General features: G+C 39.1%; 1 protein-coding gene across 2 annotated transcripts in view; it reads left to right on the top strand.

Moving 5' to 3' along the window:
• The window catches only part of LOC120896048 (cAMP-dependent protein kinase type II regulatory subunit), a 37,726-nt gene extending 25,597 nt beyond the window's left edge, over window positions 1–12,129 (top strand). The window contains exons 4-10 of one of the 2 annotated variants that reach the window (XM_040299876.1): window positions 3,291–3,472; window positions 4,410–4,513; window positions 4,593–4,694; window positions 4,761–4,908; window positions 4,998–5,073; window positions 5,180–5,362; window positions 5,909–6,713. In XM_040299876.1, the coding sequence (XP_040155810.1) occupies window positions 3,291–3,472; window positions 4,410–4,513; window positions 4,593–4,694; window positions 4,761–4,908; window positions 4,998–5,073; window positions 5,180–5,362; window positions 5,909–6,039 (926 nt within the window). In that variant the 3' untranslated portion in view covers window positions 6,040–6,713. Of the gene's footprint in view, window positions 1–3,290; window positions 3,473–4,409; window positions 4,514–4,592; window positions 4,695–4,760; window positions 4,909–4,997; window positions 5,074–5,179; window positions 5,363–5,908; window positions 6,714–7,114 lie in introns of those variants that run through there. The other variant, XM_040299867.1, reaches the window with a different exon arrangement.
• Window positions 12,130–12,934: the final 805 nt, after the last annotated feature.

Below are 12,934 nucleotides of genomic sequence, written 5' to 3' on the forward strand. Positions count from 1 at the left end.
TAGCTGTTTTGGAATGATAATTGTATTTGCTCAGGATGGAGATAAGTATCGAATGGTAAAAGGCCAGAGTATTGTTTCCTTGTTATGATTGTTGATTTAATTTGCCATGGGAATGGGGGAAATCATGGTACAAATCTTACAATTTTTTAATTAACAATTCATTTGGTGGGACGGTGGCGGTGAATTAGTGTGAAACTTTACATTTGCATATTTCATTCGGAAGCAGTGTTCTTCTGATTCTTTGGTCTTTATTTGTAAAGGAAACACGCTTTAAAGTGCACTCATGCAAGCTCAATTTCAGGAAATTTTATAATATATTCTCTACATGCATCGCTTTTGTAGGTAGTGCATGGACTTCCGCTGGCAGAAAAGCTTAATCTCCGTGGAAACGCTTTAATGAGAGGAGTAGTCTCGCAACATAGAAACAAGCCTACATATGGAGTGTACAGATATGCTCACTGAACCGATCCGGCTTTGTGTGCTGCTCTTCGGGCTATAAATGCCAGGATTAAACATGGTATCCTGTCGGCTGGGGGAGGTCGTTTCGCAAAAACTATAGGATTTCTTTTCATCGATAACGGTGATGGAGCGTTGTCCAGAGTCAAAGAATACTCTGAACGACCCCGCACAATATGCACACAACCAATGGTGCGTTATAAACTCGAACTTCCGTGTGTGAGTGTGAGTGTGTGCATAGTTAATTGGGAGCTGGTCGTAGGTCGACACTTTGCCAAGAATGCATCATCGTTGAAAAGTTGGTATGCTGTAGTGTGGCAACGTCTCCGGTTGGATTAGATAAGCTGGTTGATATGGAGCGGCTAACTAAAACATACGCACACGTTTCATTAGAGCAGCGCTATTTACCCCACCATACACCGTGGGAACTTAACTGATGTAGCGCATCGAGCTACATTCGGTTTGTAGCACTTCGTACCAGCAGTACAACACATTGTGGATGGTGGGAGGGTTAGAAGCTACGTTCATTCACTTGAATTAGTACCAAAATTTCAATTATCGCCCCTCGTCGCCCAGGCCCGCCGCCTGGGGTATTGGAAATCATCCCTCTCCCCTCATCCGCACCACGCAACGTGCATGTGTGGGTTCGTGTAGCTCTTGTCCAGCCATCTCACACCCAGGCGCACGTTTGCACATGTTGCATCGTTGCATCCGCTATGTGTGCTGTGGGACGATGGTGGTACCCACCCTCACCCGACTGGCGTGCAAAGATTGGGTTTGACACGAATACTTCCACCTTGACGTCGCACGTCGACGGCACTGATTTGCTTTAATTGCTTTGCATTTTGAGCAGTTAACAGATTTTAAATTTAGATAAAGTGCCCCGCTCGCGGATGCAAAGGGCGAATACACACACACATGTACGCAAACACACGTGGCTGCATGTTGCTGTGCCGTGTACTGATTGCCGGCTGGCTGTTAGTTTGGGAGGTGCATGAGAAAACCTTCGATTCTAGGTCGATGTAGTTCGTTTCGCACAGAGAGAGAGAGATAAAGAGTGGGCGCGACTGCGTGCATTTTGTGTTGGCGTGGGTTGGATGGGCGGATAAATGCAACTTGAAAGTGCATCACTCACCAGATTACGTATAATGTGGAGAAAGCACTAGCCCGGTTTTACTCGCACAATTTTCCTCCGAATTGAACGCACATTGGTGTACACGTTGTGTAGGAAGACATTGGTGTTTGATTTGATGGCTTTACATCTATTCTTGAATGAAATAGTTCGAGACATCCTCACATGCATGCAGTCTAATTAAGTTAGTATTCCTCAGAAATGAGATGTATGTATCCTCTCGTAGTGAAGATAAAGTAAAAAGTTATGATAATTCATAAAAGATATACTTTCTTCACATGCTGCACTCAAACCAACAAACTGTTCGCAAGCGATCTTTAATTTATTCAAGTAACAAACAACTACCAACAAATTGGTCCTAGCGGCTTACACCCGTTTCTCATTAGAATCACATTTACAGCGACTGGTACAACACTGCAACGATAATAGCTTGCCGCAAAAAGGGGTTTGATATGGTACAACAAGGCAATGAATGCTCCAAGACAGGGAAAAAGAATTTCCCCTCGCTTGGATGTTTTATTTTATCTTTCTAGGCAGAGCAGCAGAAACCAGCCAACGAGTCTTGTCTTCAGTTGCTGATGAAAATGCAACGATGAGGGTGAGATGTGAATTGCGAAACGCGATGAGCTCCTCGGGATGATGATTTTCTGCTGTAGCACGGCAAACAGTCTTACATGCGCGCGTGCTGAAGGTGAAAGGAGCAACACTCAAACGTCTCGGCGTTGGTTTGTCGGTGTTGGCCGCTGTCTCGGCCAAAGCAACAGCTGGAGAGCATATTGTGCGCTCTATAGTTGCTGCAGCGACAAAGAGAATGAAAATTTATGCTACACTTTGCGACAGACTACGCCACTATTTCGATGCTTTGCCGCCTGTGGTTTGCGGATGTTCTTGCGCTCTAAAAGCGTTAGAATGGCCACCCGTCGTTATGCCGACGGGATGGTTAAAGGCTGATTAAGAATAATAATATAAAAAAGATGTACGTATTCCTGCTAACCACTCATTTGTTGGGATACGCTTCACGAGACTGCTGATGACTGCTGCCGTGGACACACGATGGCGTGGGGGGTTTCTGTGTAGCGTTGGAAGGAGGAGTACAGATAAAAGTATTATACAATTTGCAACGCAGTATTTAATTGCCTGACATACGATGAATCAGTGTTATTACGGTTAATCTTTGTCCAGCGTCAGGCCGGCAACCATTGTGACTCATATCCTAGTGTAGAAAGGATTATGGATAGAATACATTGGTGGGTGATTGCGTTAGGATTTGTTGAGAGCATTCAAGCGCGTGTGGATTAGCAAACAAGATGGGAGAGATGCAATAAAAATGTTAAACAAGATGGAGATGTACGGGGTCACATGGTGACACGTTGTAGGCATTAAGGTTGTAATTCACATTATACGTGAGGCCCCGTATATGATTGCGTAGTGTTAGTGTGTTAGTTACTCCCATTGAAGCTTTAACGAAAGTGTTTGTTTGAGAATAATTTAAAGCGTCCGGTTTATGTAACACTTGATAAAGCTCTAACTACCCAATTTTTCAACCACTCCAGTATCAGAAGTTTCAGAATCTTATAAATAAGATTGATTCGGTTTCATTCGTCGCTTTATCATTAGTTTCGATCTTGATAGAAGTTGGTTAATCATCACCATACCACTAACTTTTTACCATTTGCTTGGATGTTTTCTCTATTTTTTCCAGAACCGCTAGTGAATCGATATGCATCGCGTAGGAAATCTGTGTTTGCCGAAACGTACGATCCTGAAAACGATGACGAAGACGAGGGTGCGCGAGCAATCTTTCCCAAAACGGACGAACAGCGGGCCCGGTTGTGTGATTCAGTCAAAAACATTCTACTTTTCCGATCGTTGGACAAGGAGCAGGTATGTTTGGGTAGCTCACAAGTCATGTTTTTCTTCGATATACGTTAAAAAGCAAGCAAACTATTCAATATTACGCAAAAATAATCTGCAACAAAATGAAACGTGTGTTTCAGGTACACGGAAAATAGCTTTTTTGTATAGTTGTGCTGTGTCCTATGTGGCATAAACAGAGGCTATATTGATAGTTACAAATTAAATTCACACTTCTTAGATGGTATCCAATGTGTCTTGAATCTGTTCGTCTTTAAGAGTAAATATGAATGAGTCAAACAATCTGTTATTTAAAAATAGATAAGTAAATTGACTAACTGTGGAAATGGCCGTTCACCTAGACGCTAGCATCTAGAGCATTTTATGAAGTCTCTTTACTTTGCTCCGAAAACTTTTTCAATTACAATTTTTATTACTACCTGAGTGCAAAGCACAATGTACAACATGATCGAATTTTATCTGCGATAGGTGTGTGTGTGTGAGTAGGGCTGAAGACCTCAGCCGAAGAGGGAATACCGTATCCCGTGCCAGTGTGCAGACCGTTTTCTTCTCTTCCATCTCGGTGTGCTGTACGGCGGTACCACCATCGCCGGCTGATGGCACCAGGCTCGGTTTGTCGGCTGAAGATTGGACGGCTTATAATATATGCAATTTTAATGGACAAAGTTACTAACTGCTTAATGGAGTTTGTCGTACGTCCGCCAGGCCAATAGTGAGTCGGCGGAAATCTAGTTTATTGGCCGTCAAAAGTCGTAATGGGGTTTCGTTTTGTTACCGTCCACTGTCTTGGCAGGGATGAGTGCATGAGTAGCAGTACCGAACGGTATGCGATAACAATACCCGACGGTATTTTTGCTGATTATTAATAATTTGTCACCGAAACAGTCAATGTTTGGAAGCAGCTCGATATAATTACTATTTTGTGTGGTATGCAATATCTTTGCAGATGAATGAGGTTCTAGATGCGATGTTCGAAAAGATAGTTCAAGCGAAAGACTACATCATCAAGCAGGGTGATGATGGCGACAACTTTACGTCATTGAGTCGTAAGTGTTTAGGATGTAGAGAGCTACGATGCGATATGAGTGTTTCAGTGTTTAACTATGTAAAATTATTCTCATTCCTATAGTGGAATCTACAACGCGTATGTGGGTGAAGATCAAAAGCACATACACACATATGATAATAGAGGAAGCTTTGGAGAGTTGGCTTTGCTATACAATATGCCAAGGTAAGCCAACATAAAAATTCATCTTGTGGAGGCATTTTAATACTCCTTTTTTGTTCTCTTTTTCAGAGCTGCTACTATTCAAGCAGAAACGGACGGCAAATTGTGGGCAATGGATCGTCAAACATTCCGAAGGATTTTGCTAAAGTCTGCATTCAGGAAACGGAAAATGTATGAAGCTCTTCTCGATGCTGTACCGATGCTAAAAACGCTGCAGGTAATACTATTGAATAAGGTTTTCATATGAAAGAAAATTCAGGTGCATCGTTGCAATTTTGCTTAATAAAATCGCTTTTTTTTTCAAAGAACTATGAACGGATGAACTTGGCCGATGCGCTGATACCTCAAACATACGCTAAAGGTGATCGAATTATCAAACAAGGTGAGTGTGAAAATTAAATTTTCAGTACTGAACTGAAAATGTTTACTGGTTTATTTTTTACATTCTTTGCTTACGCTTGCGTGTGTCATTTTTACTTCCTTTTCAGGTGACGCTGCCGATGGCATGTACTTTATTGAGGATGGTAAAGTGTCCATTCGCATCCAACAGGATGCCGGCGAGGTAGAAATTTCCAATTTAGAAAAGGGCGGATACTTCGGCGAGCTTGCGCTGGTAACACATAGGCCACGAGCTGCATCCGCATACGCAGTCGACAATGTAAAAGTGGCATGTAAGTATTGTGCAGTGCGTTAACATTGCACTATAGTGCAACTAAACGTGGTTAGCAGCATAAGCACTGCATCTGTATCTATACGAGTGTGCGACCAGTAACTGTGCAAGGCATGCATATTACATTATCACTAGCTATTGAATCTATCGCTCTGGCTACTGTAATTGAGTGGTAGTTTGAGTATTGTATGACCATCTAATGTTAGTTATGCTGGTAGTAGAGCCCTTTTGTGTATAATTTTATATCATATTAATTTTTTTTCTTTCTTTTTCGATATTTTTGCATGACGACTTTCATTAACATATTCTGTTAATTCCATGTGTGACGCGTGTGTTTCTTCTCAACCTCCTGGATAACGGGATTCGCTTCACTTAACATATATTCACAACATACAATCACACTACTTACCCACTCCTTTAACATACATCTAAAAACTATCTAACATTCCATACATTATATTATACACCTTTTACTGAAATAATAATTTGCATCGAATAATAATATCTTAAAACATCAATGTGCTCCACTTGGTTGCGTGTGAAACAGTTTTAGAAACAGAATGCTTTGAACGATTACTTGGAAACTGCATTGATTTGCTGCTTCGAAGCATGCAACATTATCGTTACATTGATGATGCTGTTTATGAAATGATTCGACAAGCTTGCCAAAAGGCATAACAAGCTGTTGGAAGTGTGTTTCAATTAAGCTTTGTTATGAAAACAATGGCTATATTAGGAATATAATGATGCCAAACGTTATAACATTTCAATTTAGTTCAATGTTTTATAGATTTACTGATTTCATTATCTACAATATTCTAATTAAGTTAATGGTAACATGTGCAAATGTAAAAGCAAATAACAATTTAAAAAAAGCTTTTATGATCCACTGTGTTTACAATGCCTATCAAGTCCCATAGTAAGCAGGCTCAAAACAAAACTGCGATGATGCAATTTAATACTATTTATGTAAAAATACCTTTTTTATGGGTTGTGTGGCAAGTGGTTTCGGTCAGACGAACGAAACTTTTGCCCTGCTTTGCTTTATGTTCTTGCTACGAAATGTGTTTGGCTTGTAATCTTGTTTGCCATTCACCTTCGCCAAAATTGCTCTATCGATTTTTTGATTTTTGTAATTTTTTTATTGGTTATTACTTTACTGGTTTGTATCAGCATGTTGGTTTAGTATTTGTTGGGAAATGCATTTTTTATTTTGTTTATTCCATTTATGGAATGATATAATAACGCTACTTAATACGAAATACATTTCCAAGCCGTTTTAATTGCATTTTTTTGAGAGATTTGATGTTAAATTATAATCCTTTAACGTTCGATATACTAATTTAAAAAAACATCTACACATACATATAAATGTTCAACATTGCAACACCACATCACTACCATATGTGACTCTCACAATGTATTGCACTCACTAATATTTTCGTGATGGTTAACCGAAAAAGGTAAGCGATAACCAGTTTAACCTTCACAAATCACTAATTGGTCCCTCAATCAGCCAACTTTATGTGAAACTAAATTAAAGAAGAAAGATAACTTTAAGTAGTTCGTAAGAATGCACTGAGTAGATATTGTTTTGTCGTTATGTTATTGTTCGCAAAATTTACTCCTAATGTAGGTAAATAGAATAGTTTGTTGTATATTTGGTGTCATTTTACTCAATGCGCTTTTGTACAAATAATTTAATTTATGTCATTAATGAAAACAATCAATATTTTGCTTTCTTGCCTTACAGTTCTGGATGTGGACGCGTTCGAACGTCTGCTCGGACCGTGCATGAATATTATGAAGCGTAACATCGGAGATTACGAAACGCAGCTAGTTAAAATCTTTGGCAGCAAAAACAACATCACCGACATCCGATAAAGCGTTGCTGGTTCAGAATCAATCAAATGGGAATTCTAATCAACTAGAAATATATGCTGCATGAAAAATTCTACACTCCACGACGAAAAACGATGAAAACCAATCGAGCGGGATAAACAGCGCCATAATTTTAGACGAAACTATCTTTTGGACTAGAAGGCTACAATCCGTAGAGTGTGTCCGCAGGTGAACATTATGATGAGGAAAACTGCAAGTCTTTATCCTGCTTCAAAAAACATTGTAGACACGAGGAGGGTAAGAATGATGATTGAATAAGAGCCTACCTGCCACTTACTCCAAATTAAATCACATTGCGAGTCGCCAGCATAGATAATGTTACTTGATACTTGAAACCAAATTAGTGGCTGCTCGTGATCGTGATCGCACAAAATCATCGACAGTGCTGAAACGTAAAAAGCCATTGCCATTGTAACGAAACCAAGGTTCGTAAACAAGCGATGTTTCGGGATTGTAGCGACGATGATTGAGCAACAACGCGATGGACTTGAAGGTAGGATGATAAAATTAGATTAGAGATATTTTTTTGGCTGCTGAATACACAAACAAAAAAAACTTAAAAGATAAATATTTGAAAAAGTCGCCACTACCGCCGCCGTACATGCTATAGATACAAGTACGCAGATACATGAAATGCATCATGGTGAATGGAGTAAGGCACGACCCAAGCTCTTTAGTTGAACGAATCTGATGCGCAAGTAAATTTAAAATTGTAAACTGAAATTGTGTAGAGTCTGTTGAACGTGGTGTGAAGTGGCGATTCGTGTGTGCATTAAGCTGACGCTGAATATTCAGATGACGGACACATTGATCGAGCATGAGGGTGGACGTGTAGTGAGTAAGATACATCGTAATTGTGTATGTAGACTTTATGGTAAAACATGAAAATAACTTTTCTTACTCATTATGTCGTGTTGTTCGATATGATAACCTTAGGGCGATTAAAGCATTAAGTGTGTATGCTGAGAAGTGTATTAAAATTGAGTTAAAAACAACAACGAACGCAGCAGAGTGTAGTTTATCATTTACGGATAAATGTTTAGAAAACGTTAACTGAGTTTTTTCGGCCTTTAGTTCAGGAAGTGCGTTGTATTATTTTGAAATGCTAATTTATTGGTATGTGTTTTTTCTCTGTTATTTATTATGCTGCCAATGAGCAAAAAAGAAGCAAACATCGTTATAGTGGTTCAGCACAAGGATGGTTATTATTGGTGATTGTTATATTAGTATTATTTTGCAATGGTTACGACCAAAATAAGAAACAGTAGAACGAAAAACAAAAACACTGGAATGCCGTTTCATGCGTGTAAAAATAAAGAATTTACGTGACGGAATAATTTCGTGAACATGTTCATCGAAAAGAAGGAAATGATGTGTCCGGATCATCATGGATGACGTGAAATATATGGCTGCATATAAATTATATTAGAAAAAAAAAATGCTACGCGATAGATGATCATCATTTGCATACACACACACGTATCATACAGCGTCAGAAACGATCATAAAATGCCATAAACGAAATGAAATAGCTAGTAAGCAGTAAACACTTGTAATAAGCATGAGAAAAAAACGTATCAAGGTGACAAAAATGTAGAAGAACGCATAAGGTGGTGCGTAGATTTGCTTGCAGAAACAATTGAGATGATATCAAGAATATATGGTTTTGTATTGCATTAAGGGTAGATGTTTGCAGCGTGATGGTGAAGAGAGGGTGGATAAAATATTAAACGATATATAATGAAATAGATATACACTTCAACCAGGCGTCTATGGCAAATAAGAATGATACCAACAGAAGAAATATGTTGTCAGATTAGTTTCCATTCAACGTTTACCGCCGTGCAAACTTCAAAAATGAAACATAATTTTGTGCATATTAAGGATCGGAAAATCCAACTTCGGGAGTTTCTTAATGCATGTATGCTTTCCGCTTATAGAAAAAAGCGTGCGTGGAAAGGCAACATGCCGGAAAAGAAACAGTTACTTGAGTTGGGAGTTGTTTTAGTTTAGCGATACAATATTTGCTAAACGTACAAGAGAATGTAACGATGAATGAAAGCTCTGATATTAGTGTTTTATGGATCCCTTGTAATGGAATATTCTCATGCCCACATATACATATATGACGTTTGCTAGAGAAAAAAAAACGTAAAACGAAAGTAAATACGTTTCCGCAACATTCACTACACACTTCTAAAGCGTTTTCGAAGAATCTCTCATCAGTACACCGGCAATCAAAATCTTTGTTTTCACCTTAATGCTGCTTCTATACACCTTTCCTGACGCTTTGAACGGTTTCAAGTAGCACACAAACACAACCAACATCCAGAGAATCATAAAACAGAACAGATATAATCGAGCGGACTGCAGTTACTACTGTGGAACGGTTCGTCTAAAGGTGTTGCGTTGAAATTTACATGTTTTGTTTTAACATTCAACATATCATGATATAGCATTTGTACGATGCATGTTGATGAGAAGGATCCACGCAGACCCTTTGTCCCGCAATTCGTACCAGACGTATCCATAACGCCTCCAAATGGATCCTTGTGTACGCTAGCCTACACATTGGTGATCCTGTGTATTGACATCATTAGTAGTAGTATCATTAGTAGCGATATAAGAAAACGCTCCAGTGTAGTTCCCAGTGAGGCAAGCGCGGCAAACCGTTGGCTCTTTTTTTGCCTATTGACAATGGCAAAGGTGTGCAGTCTTATAGGACAAGAACCAAATCTAAACTTCCCAACCGCAGCTTTCTCTTCCGCCGAGGCGGGCTTATGTGACATACCCTAACACAATCGCGTAAAATAAACGTAATAAATGGATCCATCTCTATCACACCCGCGTCTGTAACACTGTCCACAGTACCTCTTGAGAAGCAAAATCAGTGCTAACAGTAAAAGATCAAAAGTATGCAGAGATGAGAAGAAGTATACACACCTTTAAAAAGCTTAACGAAGAAAGATGTTGTGCAAAGAATGCGTGAGGCGAAGAGTAGATGGCAAAAGTAAACAAATAATAAACAAACAAACAAACAAAAAACTCGTTGACATCTTAAATGTGCCCTTTTATCCAAAAGAGATGAATATACATACACACACACAAAATGAGATGAAATATCCTTAATCATACTTAGTCGCGCACGAGAAGTAAGGCTACAAGACAGGCAAGCAGTTACGCTCATATAAATTCGTTGGATTCCGCGCCAAGGAATCCTGCTGCAAAACGGCTGATCAATCACTGGGATAGAATGCAGAGGCATTACCTGCACACCGATGCAGAAGGAAAAGTTGACAAGTTATGCCAGAGGCATTCGTTAGAGGAAGGTATTTTCGAACTTCTACACTTCTAGTATTTTTTTCTGTTAGGTATATGAAGAGCTTATCTAGGGAAAAGAGGGAAATAATCAGACGTATCTTGCAATGCAGCTGTGCCAGTGCCAGTGACATTCAAAGAGAAGTGAAAATCGAGCGTGTCAAGCTCAGTAACGCAGAAAAACGTACGTGCAGAGTGCGATAACAGTGTAAACATGCTTTTTGTAACAGATTTAAAACAGTCAATCATGCAACCAATGGCGCAAAATGCGTTCCACATGATACACACAGCACAGGTCACAGCATGGAATACAACGTACGTACGTTTGTCTACACTTCCGCTGCACATTTATTGAGAAAACACTTCCTTTTACTACGTTTACGTTTTTTTTAAATAAAAGATCAGCTTGCAACGTAACCCACGAGAATGATTTAAAATGGTTCATTTTCCTTTTCCCAACCACGAAATCATGCATTATCATGTGGCATAATGAATATATTAAACTCCGTATCAGAATCGGGCCAACAGTTTGTATGGCTTACGCTTGCTAAGCGGACAGTCAAGGCGCAAGGCTGGTCGTATACTAGTTGCTCCAACATATAGCGCACTAGGGAAAATGCTGGCCATTTTCGTTTTAAGCGTTGTTTATTTAATGTTAATTTTACGGCACAATGAAAGGTTGGTTCAAGCTACTCTTCGGCTAGCTCCGCTTAGGGTAGAAGGAACCGATAGCACTAATAGCAGATTTTGAGGTAAAAAGCGCATAACAACCAGTGGTTTGTGTATTGTTTCCTTATTAAAATGTTTTCGTTTATGTTTCACTTTTCTTTATTTCATTGTTTACTATAAATTTTACCCTTAGCATAGTAAAAGCGCTTAATGATATTGTAGGCCAACACACACACACTTGAAACTTAAATTATAATTAAAGAAATAAAGAAAAAATACAATTACTTAGTTTGATTCGAGGAAACTCTTCACGAAAAACAAAACTATATTTTAACATTTAGGGCAAACCGATTAGTTAAATTGAATGGAAAGTTTAAACTAATCTTTTCCATCAATAAAACAATGAAGTTTCTTTGCATATTTAATTACTATTGTTGTGCAGTTTATATCTTTTCTACTTTCCGGTAAAGATGAAAAGTGACGTAAAATTCCAAATGCTACTATAAATGAGCAGCTCTATGCTTCCTCTGAACACATAAATCGGGCGAATTGGTTTAGAAACTCCGAACTGGCTTAAGGATGTAGGATAAATCTATTTTGAAAACATAACAACAAAAAGGAAAAAACACAAACAGAATATAAAGCATGTATCAAGTGTAGTTAACAGTTCGATTTCGTTGAATATTAAACGATTGAGTTGCTAATTTTAAAGACAAAAAAATCACACAACACAAATATGCGTAACAAACAACAAACAAATGAAAATGAAGCAAAACAACACAAAATAACAAAAAAAACAACATGTTGCTGTCTCGTTAATGAAGGTGTCGTATTTAATGAAATAAAAGGAAATAAAAATGAAAGTAGAAACAAATCATACGCCAATGAAGTACAATAATTATTTTTCTAAATACAGGGTTTCTCTAGTCAGCTCAACACCGTAAGCGAACAATTCAATCCCGTAAAATACATTTAAACAATAACAATCGAAACTTGAATGATTGGTTGCTTGATGTACGCTAGACATATATTTGACAATGTTGAATAGGGATTTTACGGATTGGAAATGAAGCTTACTGTGTTGAGATAGAGAAACACTGTATAATTGCAACTCAAACGATATTATTCAATACTGTTGCGCGTTAGCACAACGCCCGGCCTGCAGATAAATAATTTACCAAAAAACGGCTTTTTTAAGTAATTCAGGATTATTTTATTATGCCTTTAACAGCACAAAATTTTAGTATCCGAGAGAGTGAAAAATAAAAAACTAAAAATTCGTCCGCTTCCACGCAGGTCCGGGATCAAAAAGAAAGCCCTATTTCGCAGTCCATGCGGTCACCGGCTATCCGTCAAACGCTCGGTCGATCCCTTTCGTTCAGTCCGAACGTTTATCGTCCAGTCCGAGACCTCTAGCGGCCGCTAGCTAAAATACGGACGCTCCTTGTCGATCCTCGAACGATCGCGTCGTCACCATAAGTGACAGTCCACCAGGCGTTTCGACGTCGTCAAACGATAACCCTCGGCGCGACGTTCAGCGATACCAGCTTCACCACTGGCCTCTCCAGCATCGTTCCTTTCGCTGTTTTGATGACGACCCGACGAATGACTCCGTCTTTGGATGGGACTACGCGTTCCACCCTTCCTCTCGGCCAACAGTTTCGCGGGCTGTTTTCGTCCACGA

This window comes from Anopheles arabiensis, chromosome 2 (assembly GCF_016920715.1).
Source record: "Anopheles arabiensis isolate DONGOLA chromosome 2, AaraD3, whole genome shotgun sequence".
Lineage (NCBI taxonomy): Eukaryota > Metazoa > Arthropoda > Insecta > Diptera > Culicidae > Anopheles > Anopheles arabiensis.